Source organism: Medicago truncatula, chromosome 4 (assembly GCF_003473485.1).
Source record: "Medicago truncatula cultivar Jemalong A17 chromosome 4, MtrunA17r5.0-ANR, whole genome shotgun sequence".
In the NCBI taxonomy this organism is placed as follows: Eukaryota; Viridiplantae; Streptophyta; class Magnoliopsida; order Fabales; family Fabaceae; genus Medicago; species Medicago truncatula.
In genome coordinates this window covers 20,526,369-20,547,002 of record NC_053045.1, presented here as the reverse complement: position 1 = coordinate 20,547,002, position 20,634 = coordinate 20,526,369, and the positions used below count along the sequence as shown (strand labels likewise).

At 34.2% G+C, this 20,634-nt stretch overlaps 1 protein-coding gene across 1 annotated transcript; it reads right to left on the bottom strand.

Annotated features, from left to right (window-relative positions):
- Positions 1 to 3,124: 3,124 nt before the first annotated feature.
- On the bottom strand, positions 3,125 to 10,685 carry LOC120579920 (uncharacterized). The gene is made up of 5 exons (XM_039832682.1): positions 10,467 to 10,685; positions 9,621 to 10,121; positions 8,930 to 9,366; positions 3,833 to 5,066; positions 3,125 to 3,733 (listed from the first exon to the last, which is right to left on the bottom strand). Exons 1-5 carry the CDS (start codon positions 10,683 to 10,685, stop codon positions 3,125 to 3,127), a joined length of 3,000 nt encoding a protein of 999 aa, XP_039688616.1.
- Between the last annotated feature and the right edge of the window lie 9,949 nt (positions 10,686 to 20,634).

Sequence of the window (20,634 nt, the reverse complement as noted above, 5' to 3'; positions counted from 1 at the left end):
GTGAGAATATCTTATGACAATTTCATAACTTACTATGTAGTATTCTCACGGTGGGTCAATCCAATATAAATATTACTCCTAATATTTATATCTATGTATAGACTTGATATCTCATATCTATGACCCATGAGATGCGGTCATCAGTCTACATACATAATAGTCTCGACGCTTTATTATTATCCTTTTATCATATTAAAGCTTTGACTACGGATACATTTAAGAATAGCGTTCTATAAGATAATGTAATCTCATGATTAAGTCACACTTAATATATTATTACACGAACTATCTATTCTAAGGACTTTATTAACATTATCTAAATATTATAAAGAGTGCCACATATTATTCCATAATAAAAGTCATGATACATAAGATAGGTTTAACATAAACTATTGGCCTCTAGGGCTTACACCAACACTTCATTGCAATTAAAACATACTATATCATCATGTTTGCACACAACTAGTGCATGACCCTTCTTTCCACTACGAAAACATCTCTTGACATCCCCAGGACAAGCATTACTCTTGTGGCCTTTCTCACCACAAGTAAAACAGACAATCTCTGCAGGAGCATCCTTCTTCTAAGGCCGCCTATCTTCGACCATTCTCGGTTTGCCCTTATCAGCAGGGGCACTATAAGGCTTAAGGCGACTCTGCTGACCCTTAGTCTTCGGCTCATTCACAATCTTGTAATGAGCCTTGGTATCCTCTGAAGTAGATAAAATAGTCACAAGGAAGGAGGGGTTTGAATTGCGACCCTTTAAAAATTATCCTGAAACTTAAAAGTGATTCTCAAGTAGTTTACTTGGAATAGTTAAGTTAACTTTCTGACTTCAGAACGTTATGAAGTTCATACACAAAAACAGTTTAATAAAGTAAATGTGCAAGTGTGTGTTGTGTATACTATAATTAAAGAGAATAGAGAAGAAGGAAAGAACACACAGAGAATTATAGTGGTTCACCCAACGTGGACTAGTCCACTCCTCACAATCTTGTGAGAGTTTTCACTATGGTGTTTGAGATAACCTCTCAAGTCCTGCACCTCACAATCTTTGTTCACCTGAACAATTACAACTCTGTATTCTCTAAGCCTCAGAAGACTTGCACCTTGTTGCTAAGTTAACTACTTAGACTTTTACAACCTTTGCTCAAACTAACACTTTAGTACCCCTCAAGCTAGATGAGATTTTGTTACAATTTGTATGGAGGTTGAATCAAACAGAAGAGAAAGAAGAAGTTATCTTTAAGATAACAGAGAGTATTGATTTGCACTAAGTAAACGAAAGCCTTAGAGATTGATCAATTTCAGTTTGCAAGAGCTTCAAACAATCTTTGTTGTTTTCTTGTATGCTTTGCAATGGTGCAAGTTTTGTTAAGGCCTTGATCTCTATTTATAGAGTCTTTGGGCTCATATAGCCGTTGTAGGGTGTCCAATGGTCTTATGCCATGTGTCCTGGGTCCCACAAGCTTTAACTTGAAATTCTGGGCAAACATTATGATCTCTTGTTGAGGGATTGTGTGGTCCTTATACTGTACCAACTCCCATACGTGTCTATCTCTTGTTGATCAAGACAGATTTTCTTTTGCTTTTGCTTTTTGTTTTTCACCTACTGTACTGTTCATAAATTAAGCATGTGCAGAGCTTGAACATTCTGACGGTCAGAATGTTCCATCTGTTTCACTTAGGATGATTTGTAAGACTACCATTTGATGTAATCAAATCCTAATAGTGAAACAATTATGAAGAGCAGTGATTTTAACATCTAGGATGATATTCCCTTGTGGAATATTCCTAGTACATCAATGTTCATAGTCTTAAATGAACATTGAATAACCTCTTTGACATAATCCTTGTTTATGCCTTTATTGCTTGATTGATCCATGCAAATGTACTTTCCTGGACATATACCCATGTCACATGTGTCTTGCATGACCTTGATCAAAGTTCTTGAGACTCTTGGCTTGTATAAGAACAACCTTCTGATCTCTGCTTGAACATTCTGATCTTCGAGCAACATTCTGATCTAACTTTCTGACCTCAGTGTTAGATCCTGAATTCAAATGTCCTTTGATTTCTTGATTCTTGGTATGATTTAAACCTTGTTCCTGTCTTAGTAAAACACTCAAGAGCACAAGTTAAATACCAAGGAATTAATCAAAGTCCATTAATTCTTTAATCATATTGGTTTATTATCTTTAAATTTAATTTAGGGATTTTGCCTCAACAATCTCCCCCTTCTTGAAGATGATAAACCTATGATTTAGGATTAAGGATTTTGATTATATATATGAAGAATAACAGAGCTTAAAAATTTATTTTAATGCTCCCCCTTATTTTTATAATCCATTATGCAGAGTTTTTAAGAACTTTAAAAAGCTCCCCCTCAATTTCATAATATATTGCATAATAATAATAAAAAATATGCAAGGTTGAACCAAAATCAATATTCATTCATTATTGTCATTCATGAAGTACAATAATATGATAAACATGGTTCAAAAACAAAAAAGGAATTCAAAGTACATGTGATCAAGCAAAAGCAAAAAATGAAGTTTATGAACTCCAATAACAATTGATTACTTAGACCTACTTAGGGCCTATAACTAAGAAAGACTTAAAGATTTGAATCCTAAAGCTTCTCCCCCTTTTGTCATCTACAAAAAAGGATAGGGAGGAATAAAAAGATTTAGGGAGTAGAATCCCAAGAATCTGAAGATGGCTCAGCTTCAAAGATGGAGGGGTCATCAAAAACTGGAGGTGAAATGGCCAAACCAGGAGCGTGAACTTTGACAGTCCAGTCAGCCAGAGCACACACAATTTTGTGTGTTTTGGTGGAAACCCTGAGAGCCCGAGAGGCTATCTTCTCAGCTCTTGAAGTTTTGGCAGGAGGAGCAGCACCAGAAGGTTCATCTTTCTCTCTGTTTGCAGTTACAAAGGTATTCAGAGAGTCAAACAATGCAGACATGTTTGGAAGCTTGTTTGTGTTGGTGGTTTTCATTGGTGGTGGTGGAGGAGTATATGAGGGAATGGTGTTTGGAGTGGGAAGATCAGAAACCAAGAAATTGCTTGCTCCAACAACAGAACCCATGGTGGAGGATGACAGGTTAACATTCTGAGTTGTCTAAACCATGTATTGTACCTCTATTGAGGGCAAAGATCCTGAGGCCAGAGGCGGTGGATCTGCTGACAGTTGTTCATCTTGGAAGGGTTCATTTGAAGCGTGTTGATCATTAAGCTCTTGATTATCTTGATTAGCCATGACTTGAACATCTTCAACATTCTGGGCTGCAGACATTTCAACGTCCTGAGCTCCATTGGCTTCAACATTCTGTGTTGCAGATGTTTCCTGAACAATTTGAGCTGTTTCTTTGTCTTCTAGAAACACTTCATTGAAGTCAGTGTTGATGTCTTCAACATTCAGATCAAACCTTGTTGAGAAATCCATTTGTTCTTCTTGAACTGCTTCTTCAATACTCATATTTGAAACCAAGAATTCAGCCATCTCTTGAGTGTCATCATCAACATTCTGAGCATCAAACTCAGTATTTTCTTCAACTCTCTTATCCTGATCAAAAGAGTTTTCTTTAGCAGCTTGAGGTTTCACTTCATGAACCTTAGTGGCCTCCTTAGCAATCTCAGCTTCTTCTTGACTAGATGCATCATCAACCTTTTGAGCATCATCTTCTCGAAGCAGGGCTTTGTACTGAAAGCTTCCTTCTTGAACAATCTCCTTTGCAAGTTTGGAGACTTAAGAGAATAGTTTTACAGCTGATGGAGAGGGAGGTCTAGCACTTGTATTCTTGGGAGACACAACTCTGATTTCTTCTACCTTTCTTTTCTTCCTTGTTTTCTGAACATTCTGATTGGAAAGTCTCTTAGCAGATCCAGAAATTCCAGAAGTTGTGAAGGTAGGCATGTTTGAGGTGGTGATGCGTAGTTGACCTAGAGTTTTAGATGTGAACTTCATGAAATCAAGCTTACGTTTCTCACCCTCAAATGGTATATTTGCCTTCTGAAAGATGGAAGTTAGGTGCATTCCATAAGGCAAACCAGCAACTGATTGTTTGACGGCCAGACATGAGTCTATCATATGTTGGATGATAAGAAACCAGAGGTTTAGTTTTGTTTTGGTGATGAGGTGATAGATTATGCATAGGTCCATGTCAGAGACAACATCAAAAGAGCCACACTTTGGCACTAGAGTGTGTCTGACCATGTTGTGAAGTATTTTTGGGACATCTTCTAGATTTGTGGAGTTGAAGGTGTTGTTTTCTTTGGTGTATTTGATTATGAGTTGATTACGGTCAACTCTTGCATCATTATACCATAAAAATGAAAACAGCTTGTTACCTTCATTGGGAATATTCAAAGCTTCAGAGAGGAAATCTTGAGTGATTGTGATTTGAACACCCTTGACAGAAGAGATGAGATAGTTCTCATTTTCATTCTTCTTCTGCTTCACAGACAAGTTGGTGTAGAATTCTCTAACCAAATCTTCATAGGTATGCTCTTGTAGAGATACAAAGTTTGTCCATCCTTGTGGGTCAGTGAACTTTTTCAGATTCCACCCCTTTGTTTCCAAGCTTTCAAACTCAAAGTATTTTGTTCTGCTCATTGGTCTAAGAGCAATCTTTTCTGCTCTTTGAGCCCTTATGACAGCAGAAACCTTGGCGATGTCTTTTCCTTTGCCATACGTTTTGGAAGAAGCTTTCTCTTCTTCTTCTTCTTCCTGAGTTGTTTCTTCAGATCCTTCCTCCTCACTTTCATCTTCTTCCTCTGAAGTCTTTTCTTCAGATAAGGGCATAGCTTCAGTAGCAATCTCCTTTCTCCTTTGGAGGATTTTCTTTGTAAGTTCCTTATCCTTCTTAGAGGAAGCTTTCACTAACTTCATTACGTTAGAGAGAGTTTGTTCAGAGTCTTCTTCCTCTTCTTCTGTCTCATCCTCAGAGTCTTCATCATCACTTGAATCTTCCTTTTCTTCATCAGAATCTAGATTCACGTGAGATACCTTTGGTTTCTTCAAAGGTTTCTTCAACCTTGTTGAACATCTGGTAGGTCTTGGTCTGGGTTTGATGATGGGTTCTTAGAAGATCTAGTTTTGGAAGATTTGGGAGTATCAGACGCAGGAATATTCACGTCCTGAAGAACGGTGTGCAGAGAAGTTTCATTTAATGGTTGATCAGAGGGTTGATCAGTAGCGGCGTTTGGTGGTGGTGATTGAGATCGTTCCCCTTGACTTGTCTCATGATTAGAAAATTTTGAAGAGTTTTTAGTTCTTGCCGTTTTCTTCGTAAAAACAGAGAAGAGAGTGATTTGAATTTTTTGGTGGAGAAATGAAAATTGAAATGTTTGGATTAGAGATGGATGTGAAATAATCAGGAGTGGTTGCTGATTATAAGGACCAAGCGTGCAGACGGGAAGGGGAGAGGGAAAGAAATGATGGAAGTTGGCATTGGGAAAGATGAAAACTTGTCAAAAAGCAAACAGACAAGAGAGAGAAGAAAAGTAGCCGTTTGTTGGAATGTGAAGGAATTGGTTGATTTGATAGTTCAGAATTTACATGGTGGTTAAGCCTAAAACACAACTTCTTATAATCAAGCATTAAATGCTTTGACATTATAGAAGGATTTATGGAGAAAATCAACACAAAATCTCACGTATGAGATTTCTACCCAGAATTCAAGTTCTGAACAAGACTGAGTTTCATGAATATCATGAATGGATGAACTCAGATGAACATACTTGAGAGAATTCTGATCATATGCATATTAAAATGAACATTCTGATCATTTGAACATTTTAATCATTTGAACATTCTAACCTGATGAACATTCGGAACTCAGGAACATTCTGTACTTTTGAACATTCTGATGAGTGTTCAGATTGACATAGATCTATCTGATTTGCATCAGATGACATCAAGGGGTTTAGTTTAAGGCCCTTAGTGATCAGTGATCAATATTTATTGGGATTTTTCATGATCAACAATTTTTCTTTAAGAAAATTGAATCTATCCTCAACAAGGGGTTTTGTGAAAATGTCAGCTAATTGATTTTCAGTATCAACAAAGCTTAATGCAATATTCTTTTTCTGAACATGGTCTCTAATGAAATGATGTTTTATTTCAATATGCTTAGACCTAGAATGCTGAATAGGATTCTTAGAAAGATTAATTGCACTTGTATTGTCACAATAAATTTGAACACTTGTGTACCTTAGAGAGTAGTCTTCCAGCTGATTTCTTACCCACAAAATTTGAGAACAACAACTAGCTGCAGATACATACTCAGCTTCAGTTGTGGAGAGTGCAATGGTGTTTTGCTTTCTGCAAGACCATCCAATCAATGCTTGTCCCAATAATTGACAGGAGCCACTTGTACTCTTCCTCTCAACTTTGTCTCCAGCATAATTAGCATCACAATAGGCTACAAGATCAAAACTAGAACCTTTTCTATATCAAAGGCCAAGATCAGTAGTACCTACTAGATATCTAAAGATTCTTTTAACTTAAGTGAGATTCTTTTGCACATGTTTGAAATCTAGCACATAAACCTACTGCAAATATAATAATGAACCTATCATGCCTCTATATTCTTTTTCAGAAATAGATTTTGCACTCTCATCCTTATCTAAACTTGAAGATGGATGCATAGGGGTGCCCATGATTTTTGCCTCATTCATTTTATATTTCTTAAGAATGTCTTTGACTTACTTTTCTTGACTTATGAAAATTCCATTTGGATGTTGTTTGATTTGTAAACCAAGGAAAAAACCAAGTTCATTCATCATGCTCATCTCAAATTCACTTTGAATAAGGTTGGAAAATTCTTCACACATTTTTATTTTAGTAGTACCAAAAATGATGTCATCCACATATACTTGAACAATAAGTAAGTCAGTGTTATGTGTTTTAATAAAAAAGTGTGGTATCAAGTTTTCCTCTTGAAAAACCATTTTCAATTAAAAATGTGCTAAGTCTGTCAAACCAAGCTCTAGGATCTTGTTTAAGACCATAAAGTGCTTTTGTTAATTTAAAAACATGATTTGGTTTTTCTTCATTTATGAATCCAGGTGGTTGGCTTACATAAACTTCTTCATTGTGAAAACCATTTAAAAATGCACTTTTTCACATCCATTTGAAAAAGTTTAATGCTTTTATGTGCATCATATGCAAGAAGAATTCTGATGGCTTCTAACCTTGCAACTGGTGCAAAGGTCTCATCATAGTCAATACCTTCTTGTTGGTTGTTGCCTTGAGCAACTAACCTTGCTTTGTTTCTGACAACCTTAAATTCTTCATCAAGCTTGTTTCTGAAAACCCATCTTGTTCCAATGATGGTTTTGTCTTGATTTTTTGGAACTAAGTTCCAAACTTTGTTTCTTTCAAACTGAGAAAGTTCTTCTTTCATGGCCTCAATCCAAGAGTCATCAAGAATAGCTTCATTGATTGACTTGGGTTCCATTTGAGAGATCATTGCCATGTTGTTATCTTGAAAGGACAATCTGGTTCTTATACCGTCAGTTGTGCTTCCAATGATTTGATCAGCAGGATGTTCTCCTACCATTCTCCATCTTCTAGGTGGACTTTGAAGAGATTTATCTTGAACATTCTGATCATCTTCTTTCTCTACTGTGTTTACAATATTTTGAATGGGAACATTTTGAATTTTTGGCACCTCAGTGTCTTCATTCTCTTTATGTTGAGAATGTTCATCATATTCATCAAATATGACATGCATACTAATTTCAACTATCTGGGTTTTTAGATTGTACACTCTATAACCTTTAGAAGTTGTAGAGTATCCTAAAAAGATAGCTTTATCTGATTTAGGATCAAACTTACCCAATTTTTCTTTATTGTTCAGTATGTTACAATAGCAGCCAAATATGTGAAAATAAGATCAAGGTTTAATGTTTTTCCAGAGTTCATATGGGGTTTTGTTAAGAACCTTTCTTATAGAAACTCTATTCAAAATGTAACAAGATGTGTTAATGGCTTCTGCCCAAAAGTAATCTTCAACATTTGATTCATTTAACATTGTTCTTGCCATTTCTTGCAAGGTTCTGTTTTTTCTTTCAACAACTCCATTTTGTTGTGGAGTTCTTGCACAAGAAAAGTTATGTTTAATACCATTTTCATCAAAGAATATTTTGAAAGATGCATTTTCAAATTCTCCTCCATGATCACTCCTTATTGTAATGATATTAGAACCTTGTTCATTTTGAACTGTTTTGCAAATGTTTTGAAATGCTTCAAAGGATTCATCTTTATGTTTTAAAAATAGAACCCATGTAAATCTTGAAAAGTCATCAACAATAACAAAGAGATCAATATGAAGAAGCTCTAAAGGTTTCTGAGTTGAAATAAACTCAATAGTTTTAAAACTACTTTTTACTTGTTTACCTTTAACACATGCTTCACAGATCTTGTCCTTTTCAAAGCTAATCTTAGGCAAACCTCTAACTAGATCAAGTTGAGAAAGTTTAGCAATGGTTTTCATGTTTATATGACCAGCCCTTTTGTGCCAGATCCATTTGTCTTTTTCAATAGACATAAAATAGGATTCAGCAGGCAAATAGTTTGTTAGAGGAGGTTTGTCTTACTTCACATATGTTAGGTTTAAGGACAACTTCAAATCCACTATCACACAATTGACTTATGCTAAGTAGATTATGTTTTAAACCTTCCACATACTGAACATTTTCTATTTTAGCAGAGTTAAGATTACCTATAGTACCTTTACCTCTGATTTTACCTTTGTCTTTGTTTCCAAATGTCACCAGTCCTCCATCCTTCTTTTCAAAGGTTAGAAAACAATTCCTGTCACCTGTCATGTGCCTAGAACAACCACTATCCAGGTACCATGGTTTTGTTCTTGCACTATGAGGCAGGACCTACATTTGACAAGATAAAAATTTTAGGTACCCATGTAATGTTGGGTCCTTGAAGATTAGTTCTTCTAATAGATCTTTTCTAAAAGTATCATGCTGTCTTTTATGATCAGATTTGTTAGAGTAGAAACATGTCTTCTTAGCCTTTCCAGCCTTTTGTGAACTTTCTGATCTATTGAGATGAGAACGTTCTGAACTAAGATTGAAATTATTTTGTTTGATAGGTTTTTTCTTAACATGGCATACTGATTCATCATGTCCATACTTATCACAGAAATAACATCTAATTCTCATCTTAGCCTTAGGTACAAAACTTTCAATAATTCTGCTTGGATCCTTAAAGCCTAAGCCAGATTTCTTAGCACTTTCATTTTGAGATCCTACTATGTTTTGAAAAGTTTCTCTAGATTTTATAAACCCTGTCAGATCCTTTTTCAATGTTTCAACTTCCTTTTTCAAAAGTGTGTTTTCCTTTTGCACTTCAGAAGGTACAGAAACAATGCATTTTTGTTTTCTGACATTTCAAAATGAGAATCTTGCAAAATTTTTATGGTCTTTCTAGACTCATCATACTTGTTTTGAATTATTTCTTTTTCTTCTTTTATCTCAGAGAGTTCTTTGATTAAAGAATGACATTTATTAGTTAAGAAGTTTGAGTCATATAAGAGACTATGTATTTTATTTTCAAGATCTTTATATAAAGAATCAGTTTTATAGATAATTACCTCTTCCTCATCATCTGACTGAGCCATCAGTCCCATGTCTGTATCTGCATCTTCTTGAGGATCTGATTCTTCCATGTCATCCCAAGTGATCATTGCCTTTTTCTTGAAGGGAGGTTTTCTTTGAACCTTCTTGATGTTAGGACATTCAGTTTTGTAGTGTCCAGTTTTGTTGCATCCAAAGCAAGTGACTTGACTTTTGTCAGCTTCAGTTTTGGTGCTAGTGTTGGTATTTGGAAACTTCTTTCTGATCTGATTTCTTCTCAACATCATTCTTTGAATTCTTTTAGAGATTAATGCAAGTTCATCTTCAGCTTCTTCATGAACTTCTTCTAATTCTTGTGGTTCTTGCATATCATCATCAGCAACTGATGAACTTTGCTGAGATGCTTTCAAGGAAAGTGTTTTTACCTTCTTCACTGGTTTGTCTCCTTGAATTACAACTTCATGAGCTCTCAGTGAACCAATGAGATCTTCCAGGTTCATAGATTTTAAATCTTTGGCCTAAGTAATTGCAGTGACCATAGGTCTCCAAATACTTGGAAGACATCTCAATATTTTTCTGATTCTATCATGAGTAGAATATGCCTTTCCAAGAGATCTCATATCATTTACTATTGTAGTAAATCTAGCATACATCTCATCAATGGTTTCATTTTCACTTTCAAAGACTTCAAATTTTCTGACTCCAATGTCAATTCTAGTTTCTTTGACATGAGATGTACCCTCATGATGTATTTTCAAGGTATCCCATACACCTTTAGCATTCTTACATTCATCAACTCTTTCACTTTCTTCCATGGTTAGTGCACATGATAGAAAAAGTCTAGCTTTAGAGTTTAACAATACCTGAGCTTTTTCATCTGTTGACCATGCACTCTTTTCTGTGACAGCTCCTTCTTTGGTTGTTGGAACAAAGTCTCCATCTGTGATGACTGTCCACATATCATTGTCTTGAGATCTGAGAAAGAGTTCCATCTTGCCTTTCCAGAAGTAGTAGTTTGATCCATCAAAAAGTGGTGGTCTGTTTGATGATCCTCCTTCAGCTATGTACTTGACTTTAGACATACTTCCTGAATCTTTTCTCTAACACTTGTTTAATTGTTCAAACCTTTAGAACCTGGCTCTGATACCAATTGAAGTAGATAAAATAGTCACAAGGAAGGAGGGGTTTGAATTGTGACCCTTTAAAAATTATCCTGAAACTTAAAAGTGATTCTCAAGTAGTTTACTTGGAATAGTTAAGTTAACTTTCTGACTTAAGAACGTTTTGAAGTTCATACACAAAAACAGTTTAATAAAGTAAATGTGCAAGTGTGTGTTTGTATACTATAATTAAAGAGTATAGAGAAGAAGGAAAGAACACACAGAGAATTATAGTGGTTCACCCAATGTGGGCTAGTCCACTCCTCACAATCTTGTGAGAGTTTCCACTATGGTGCTTGAGATAACCTCTCAAGTCCTGCACCTTACAATCTTTGTTCACCTGAACAATTACAACTCTGTATTCTCTACGCCTCAGCAGGCTTGCACCTTGTTGCTAAGTTAACTACTTAGACTTTTACAACCTTTGCTCAAACTAACACTTTAGTACCTCTAAAGCTAGATGAGACTTTGTTACAATTTGTATGGAGGTTGAATCAAACAGAAGAGAAAGAAGAAGTTATCTTTAAGATAACAGAGAGTATTGATTTGCACTAAGTAAACGAAAGCCTTAAAGATTGATCAATTTCAATTTGCAAGAGCTTCAACCAATCTTTGTTGTTTTCTTGTATGCTTTGCAATGGTGCAAGTTTTGTTAAGGCCTTGATCTCTATTTATAGAGTCTTTGGGCTCATATAGCCGTTGTAGGGTGTCCAATGGTCTTATGCCATGTGTCCTAGGTCCCACAAGCTTTAACTTGAAATTCTGGGCAAACATTCTGATCTCTGATGAACATCAGAATGTTGTTGTGTTCATGATGATCTTCATCTGGGTTCATCATGATCTTCATCTGGGTACATCATGTATGAATGAACACATGAATTTCTGGGCAACAATCAAGGCATGGGCTTTTCCACATACATCAGAATGTTCCTTCCCCAGATTTGCCTTGGGGCCGGTGCAGGAAAGATCTAGTGGGATTCTGCATCTTCATGCCCATGCTTTGAGGGATTCTGTGGTCCTTGTACTGTACCAACTCCTATACGTGTCTATCTCTTGTTGATCAAGATAGATTTGCTTTTGCTTTTCACCTACTGTACTGTTCATCAAGTAAGCATGTGCAGAGCTTGAACATTCTGATCGTCAGAATGTTCCATCTGTTTCACTTAGGAAGATTTGCAAGACTACCATTTGATGTAATCAAATCCTAATATTGAAACAATAATGAAGAGCAGTGATTTTAACATCTAGAATGATATTCCCTTGTGGAATATTCCTAGTACATCAATGTTCATAGTCTTAAATGAACATTGAATACCCTCTTTGACATAATCCTTGTATATGCCTTTATTGCTTGATTGATCCATGCAAATGTACTTTCCTAGACATATACCCATGTCACATGTGCCTTGCATGACCTTGATCAAAGTTCTTGAGACTCTTGGCTTGTATAAGAACAACCTTCTGATCTCTGCTTGAACATTCTGATCTTCGAGCAACATTCTGATCTAACTTTCTGACCTCAGTGTTAGATCATGAATTCAAATGTCCTTTGATTTCTTGATTCTTGGTATGATTTAAACCTTGTTCCTGTCTTAGTAAAACACTCAAGAGCACAAGTTAAATACCAAGGAATTAATCAAAGTCCATTAATTCTTTAATCATATTGGTTTATTATCTTTAAAATTAATTTAGGGATTTTGCCTCAACATCCTCCTCATATATCCGGCAACTGCTAACCAGCTCAGAGAAAACTCGGATCTTCTAGTAACCAATTGCTCTCTTTATCTCAGCACGTAAACCGTTCTCGGCCTGTAGCTCCAGCCCAAACGACTCTAACAAGGGGTATCTCCTTGCCTCTCAGCGTCTTCACTTTACGATCATCAATCTTCACCGGTAAAGTCTCTACCGTAAGGTTGTCTCTGACTTGCACATCATCACTTTGGATCACATGAGATGGATCCGGAACATACTTCCGAAGTTGCGACACATGGAAAACATCGTGCAAATTCGAAAGATGTGGTGGTAATCTCACTCGATACGCCACCGTTCCAACTCTTTCCGATATCTGATACGGACCAATAAATCTCGGAGTCAACTTCTTTGACTTCAAAGCACGTCCAACACCAGTCACAGGAGTGACTCTCAAAAACACGTGGTCTCCTTCTTGAAACTCAAGATCCTTCCTGCGCTTATCATGATAACTCTTTTGTCGACTCTACGACGCTTTCATTTTCTCTTGAATCATCTTAACCTTCTCAGTAGTCTGCTGAAGAATCTCTGGTCCTAAGACCACTCTTTCACCTGACTCAAACCAGCACAACGGAGTTCTGCATCTCCGACCATACAAAGCCTCAAAAGGTGCCATTCCAATACTAGAATGATAACTATTATTGTACGTGAACTCGATCAACGGAAGATGTGAAGGGATTTTAAGAGGGGTTTTTCAAAATTTTAATCCTCTTTGCGGAACAAATCCCATTGAAACAGATCTTGATTAAATCATTAATCACAAATCAAACAGAAACTTAAACACTTTAATTCATGTGTTTACCTCTTGAAGAGCAGAACCTCTGTAGCAGAAATCTTTCTGATCACGGGCAAAGCAAAGCAGCGATGCCTCTATTCAGTCCACACGATAAGAACTTCTCTGATGACCAGTGCTAGCCAATTCCAACGCAGATTCAGAGAGAACAAGGTTTAGAGAGCGACGGCTAGGGTTTCACAACTTTTGTGAATTAGGTCAAGCACTCACAAAAAGTCAGTAATGCTTCAACACAAGGGTTCTATTTATAGAATCACTTGTGTGGTCAGCAAGACAACACTTAAATACACCGTACCTTACGGTGCACCGCGTTTCTCTATTTTTCGTAAATTAAATAATGAAGTCATATTTAATTATTTAATTAATAATAAGTCTCACTTATTATTTTATAAATAAGTCTCACTTATTATTTTATAAATAAGTCTTACTTATTTATTTCTCTCATCTATCTGTCCTTTGTGTGTGACCCTATAGGTTCCCGTAACGTTGACAATAATATTAAATCACATATTTAATATTACAAACAGTGAGCGGTATCTAGCAACACATCACTGCTACCCAAGTGACGAGAATGTCATGTGATCTGACGAAACCTTTCTGTGATAATGATCATGTGTATAATTACCCTTTTGCCCTCATGTCTATATTGAACACAAGGCATAGACCGTGTCATCCTTGTCTAGTTCAATATTGGGCCCGTAGACATTTCTCCTGTTATGTAGGAGGGGCAAATTCCATCTAGGTCACTCATGTCCCTCAACATGATTCATGGAGTACCCATCAACCAACTTTATAGTCATCCTGTTACGGACAACGTTTGAATGGTGACAAAGCACTCGACTCCAACATCTAGGATACATAGTGGTTTCAGGTCGAAGGGTGGAAAACACCACTATCACTATGAGAATATCTTATGACACTTTTCATAACTTTTACTATGTAGTATTCTCATGGAGGATCAATCCAATATAAATATTACTCATAATATTTATATCTATGTGAAGACTTGATAACTCTTTATCCATGATCTGTGGGATGTGATCATCAGTCTACCTACATAATAGTCTCTATGCTTTAATGATATCCCACTTCTCAATAAAGCTTGACTACGGATACTTTGAGAATAGTTTCCTTATGTTTAATGAGCTCTCACAATTAAGTTATACTTAATGTTCCATTAAACGGACTAACTATTCCAGGGACTTTATTATATTGAAACAAAACAAAATCAATAAAGAAATTCCTTGTTATTATATATTCACAATATATATTTATATCAATATCATGATACAAAGCCAAAACCAATCAATATAGATTGACTATTAGGGCTTATTCCAACAATCTCCCACTAGCACTAAAAGCCAATCAAATATTAACTCAATATCTATTTGTCAAGTGTTAGCATCAAGCACACTCTTGACAAGATACTATACTAGCAGATAAGGAACTCTTTCCTATGTTGGTAGGTTATACTTCTTTCAATTTCCACTTTCGATCTTCTATAGAAAAGAAATTGAATTGTCAAAATATACATTTGGATCATTGGTGAGATCAAGTTTTCATTGCTTGCAAGATTTAAACCAATTTTACCTCATATGAGATCAATGGAATCCGCAACGCAAGAAACACATGTTTTCACTCAGTTATGAGCTAAACAATCCAAATCATATATATTTGACATCTGTAATAGAAACAACAACTATTTGAAGCTTGTACTTTTACAAATTTCATAGTTGATATCCTAGCATAACATTTATTCCAAATTACGATCTGGATATACTGTACACTGATATGAAAGTCAACATCATTGTAACTCATTTACAATGTTTCTTTCATCTGTGTTCAAGAAACAATCGATAGTCTTTTAAGACATCCAAGGATATTCTTGAAGGTATTATAGTGTCGAACACTATAATCAATTTTGGTACGTATTGAAAATAATTTTCTAACCATGTCTTACATGTGTAGATAAATTATTTTGGTGACTAGTATGTCATCTACATACTCCACCAAACTAATTTCAATGCTCCCACTAATCTCCTTATGTGCACAAGATTTCTTTATTAATCAAAGTTTTCATAAAACTTTGTTAATAAAATAAAAAATTTAACTTCGAGAAGATTTCTCTAATAAATAAATTTTGTAATACATTTACCTTTCTAGTATCCTTTGGATTAACGAAACCCTACATATATGTCAAATACATATATAAGGTCATTCTAATTAAAGAATGCAACATCGTTATCCATCTCCTAGAATTCGTATTATACAACAATGACAAATTGGGATCGTTAGATTTAAGTATTACGATGATGTAATAGTTTCGTCATGATTTGCATCATGAGTTGCATGAAAATTTCTACAATCAATCACATCTTAAAGGTATTCATAATACCATCCATGTCAGTTTTCTACAAGAAAACTCACATTCATCTTATGAGTCATACTCATTTGGATGATATAACCAATATCCATATATGGTTTGTGTACATGGATTCTTTATAAGATCCTATGGCAACTAGCCACTTCTCAAAAATCAGGTCATTTGCGAACTTCTAGTAAGTCAGGTGCTCATCTTCCATGAGCATCATATCACCTTGTTGAGTCATGACAAAATCATGTTTCTCATCCTAGTGTTATGACATATCAGACTCATCTAGATCATGTGCTACTCGAACTACCGATTTACCAACAACCCTTTGTTGAATTAGTTCATGTTCCATTCTTAGAGAAACATGTATTTTGTGGTACTTGACTTAATTCAAGTTCTACATCACTCCCACTAGCTCTTGCAAAGTTATACTCCTTGAAAAGGAATACTCCAGTACTAGCGACAAACAACTTTTGTCAAGGAAGAAGATGTAGAAATAGTATCCTTTAGTTTCCTAAGGGAACCTCCACAAGTATACATTCATTTAATTTGAAGTTTAGTTTATCTAGTAAACCATATAACCTCAAATTATCATAAAGTCAAAAATAGGTACTCTTACCTCCATATCTAATATGGTGCATTTATGATTACTCAATTAGAACTTGTTGTGGTTGAAGAATAACTGTAATTTAATTAATTTCAAGAGTATTTGAGTTATAATCAAACTATTTTAGATCGAGTCATGTCAAAAATGAAACGATATAAATAATCATTATACTCATTAATCAAGCATTTACCATCACTACTTACTCGTATAGTCTTTATACTTTTCAAACTTATTCCTTTTACTTCATTGTTGAAATCTTTGAACAATTTCAAAGTTTTCATGAATAGTGTCAAATACACTTTTCTTATCTACAAAAGGATTTAGTAATGTTAGATGAAGTAATAGAAACAATATCTAGCAAATATGTTTAGTTCTCCATATACATCTCATATGCATATAATCTCAAATAAATTACGTGTCCTTTCACCTTTGTTGGTGACCGGTATACTAATCTATTTTGAAAGGTGGGACTCACATCCTTCAAATGATATATAATCAAATGAGTCCAATAGTCCATATCCATGGATTTTGGAAATGTGAATCACACTTGTTTGTACTAAACAGTGATGCCAATGATATACAAAAGGTTCTAATCTCATTTGATCCTTTTCTCATAAGTTATAGACCAGCTTATCAAGATCATGGAACTCAATTCCATTACTTGATTAGGACACTTGTATAGAAAACATTATTTGGATAATAGGACAACATTTGTCTTTTTATTCAACTATACAATCATTCTCTTGTCAATACAAGATTTATGATTTAATGCTTCTATTTTATATGGAATTTAATAACAATTATTTTGTTCGATATTAAGTTAAATTTAAGTCCAAGCAATAGCTCCTATGTCAATGAAATAATTTGTCTCATTCTAGACGTAAGTGGACTTCGCTTATAGTTAATGTCCCGCTTCTTTAAAACTCTCTATATTTCAACAAATATGAGATTAACCATCAAGTATCATATACTTATGATGCAGAAGTAGAAACTTAACTTTCTATAACTATATGGGCAAATAAGAAGTCTTACTTCTATTTTGACTCTTACATAACATTAACAGTTTTTCTCATTCTTAAGAATAATTCTTAATTTTGTACCAATTCAGAAACTTCTTTCTGAAGATTTTGTTCTTCATAAGAACATTTAACAGTATAATAAAAAATGTATGTGCCGAAGAAATTTTAAATACAAAAATAAATAAAATTATATCATGATATAAAAACATAATTAATTAGGTCTTTAATTAAATATGCTCCCACTATTTTACTCAAAACAAATGACCTTCAACATTTGAATCGGAAAATCTCATTGGAAGATTTTCTAGTGGATTGAAATCCATATTTCACCTTGCTTTAAGTCAACGGTGACTGTACTCAAAACTCGGTTATTTAGGTAGGAACTCCTTCCAATTGTATCCCATACAACTTTCAAATCATTTGAGTGAATAACTCTTGACTCTAATCTATCATATAGATGTTCCCAAACATTGCTTCTAAATTTATTTAATCATATTAAAATAATTTAGTTAAGTTGGACCCAAAGAATAACAGTCGGGTAAATGGAATTACCGCACCGCAACTTACTAGTATAGAAAGTGCACCTCATGGAGGCGAAACCTACACATTTCGATATTAGTCTTGAAGTGTTTTATACTTTGGAAAATAATTTACTTCATATTCTATTTGAAGGATTTTAATTAAGTTGATCTCACTGACATGTGTATCTTATACACACATCTAATATTATACATAACATTCATGTTTATAGATAGCAAGTATATATAAAATATTTAAAATATACATGCACTAATCTAAACACACATTTCATGCATCACATACATAAAATAATAAACTAGGTAGTATGGTTATGACCTCCTAACGCGTAAGAATTAAATAAACTACTTTATTAAAATTCTTTGACCCACGAGCAAGCGTCAAAAATTTCTCCATCGAAATCATCTTTTGGCGTTGTCTTTTCTTCAACTTGAGCATTTACATTATTTAACATTTAAATAAAATAAATAAAAGCAAATCACGACACACAGGTCGTATTTAAATAAAATAAATCACGACACGCAGGCCGTATTTAAATAAAATAAACCATGACACGCAGGTCATATTTAAATACATAAACATACGCCAAAAACTAAGGTCATAACCATATACCGTGAAATAAATAATAATAACTATTTATAATTATTTAAACAATTTTAGAATTAGTCAAAATTTGGAAATAATATTTTGACCGAGATATACGTCATATAAAATTGATTCATATATATGTATATATATTCCTTTTGAAACTATTTTCAAAATCAATCGGGTCATAAATAAAATTAAAATATGCAAATATTAGGATCAAATCCAAAAGATCATATATGATATTGAAACTTTTTCAAAATCATGATAGTTTTAAATTAGAAACAAATTAGGATCATTTATTACCTTTTCAAACTACTTTTGAAAGACAACCCAAAAGGTAGAATTTTTTTATTTACTTAATTATAGTAATATTGACACTCAACAATTATTATAATTAAATCTGCTTTATTTAGACGACCAATTTGTTTCCAAAACAAATTATAGTGCTAAAATTAAGCAAATAATTTATTACCAAATTCAAAAAGTCACATTTGATGTTGAAACTCTTTCAAAATCATGATCTTTTAAATTTACTACCTTTCTCCAATTAAATTAATTAATTAAACATAAATAGTTTCAAGGATTGTTTGTTTAGCATGAACAACCGGATCTTTGATGCTTCATCAGATTCGGATATCGAAGCTCAATCTCACGAATTGTTCAAAGTCACAACAGTCTTCTTGAAAACAATTGATCAACCATAATAATATAACTCTTGTATAGTTAGGTACCCTAATACGACAATCAAACATCAATATTTTTAACAATTGTTTGTTCAGTATGGACAACCGGATTTTTGATGCTTAACCAGAATCAGATATTCGGATATCGAACCTCAATCTCACGAGTTGTGTACAAATTCACAATCAATTTCATAAAACATATTGAACGAATGACATCATCAATATATCACATATACTGATGTCGTATCAGAATCATATATCAATTTTAATTAATTCTTATTATTTAAATAATAAAATATTAACACTTAATATTATTATCATTAGGATTTGTATTCTACGTTAATTAAAAATAAAGGAAATCAGATTTCCTAAAGCTATGTCATACACATGCATAGTACATCACATGTAACATTTGGTCCTCAATATAATTCGCATATTTCGATTTCGGTTTCGTTTTCGGTTTCCGATCAAAACTCACAACAATGAATTGACGTAAATTAAAATAGGCTTTTGCCAATTCAAGAATCAAATGAAAGAGAACATGTATTTCAATGAATCAAATTCACCTACTCCAACTCTTGAAGCGTGAAACCAATAATTATCGTTCAAGCATATATGAAAACAACACTATTAGCATACAAATTATCACTCTTCTATAATTTGAAACAATTTGAAACCATACAATCGTTGATTATGCTGCGTTGAGACTTGAAACAAAAACAAATTGCAGCGGAAAGAAGAACGAACGTATATCATATTTACAAATTGAATCGTATTCATAAATTGCAATATTAATATCGATAGAATCATATTCGCAGTTCGATAAAATAAAATGACAAATCATTCAATCATGTTTAGGCAAACAACATATTCGAATTCAATGATTTAATCATAACCGAAGCTCTGATACCACTGAAGGGATTTTAAGAGGGGTTTTTCAAAATTTTAATCCTCTTTGCGGAACAAATCCCATTGAAACAGATCTTGATTAAATCATTAATCACAAATCAAACAGAAACTTAAACACTTTAATTCATGTGTTTACCTCTTGAAGAGCAGAACCTCTGTAGCAGAAATCTTTCTGATCACGAGCAAAGCAAAGCAGCGATGCCTCTATTCAGTCCACACGAACAGAACTTCTCCGATGACCGGTGCTAGCCAATTCCAACGGAGATTCAGAGAGAACAAGGTTTAGAGAGCGACGGCTAAGGTTTCACAACTTTTGTGAATTAGGTCAAGCACTCACAAAAAGTCAGTAATGCTTCAACACAAGGGTTCTATTTATAGAATCACTTGTGTGGTCAGCAAGACAACACTTAAATACACCGTACCTTACGGTGCACCACGTTTCTCTATTTTTCGTAAATTAAATAATGAAGTCATATTTAATTATTTAATTAATAATAAGTCTCACTTATTATTTTATAAATAAGTCTTACTTATTTATTTCTCTCATCTATCTGTCCTTTGTGTGTGACCCTATAGGTTCCCGTAACGTTGACAATAATATTAAATCACATATTT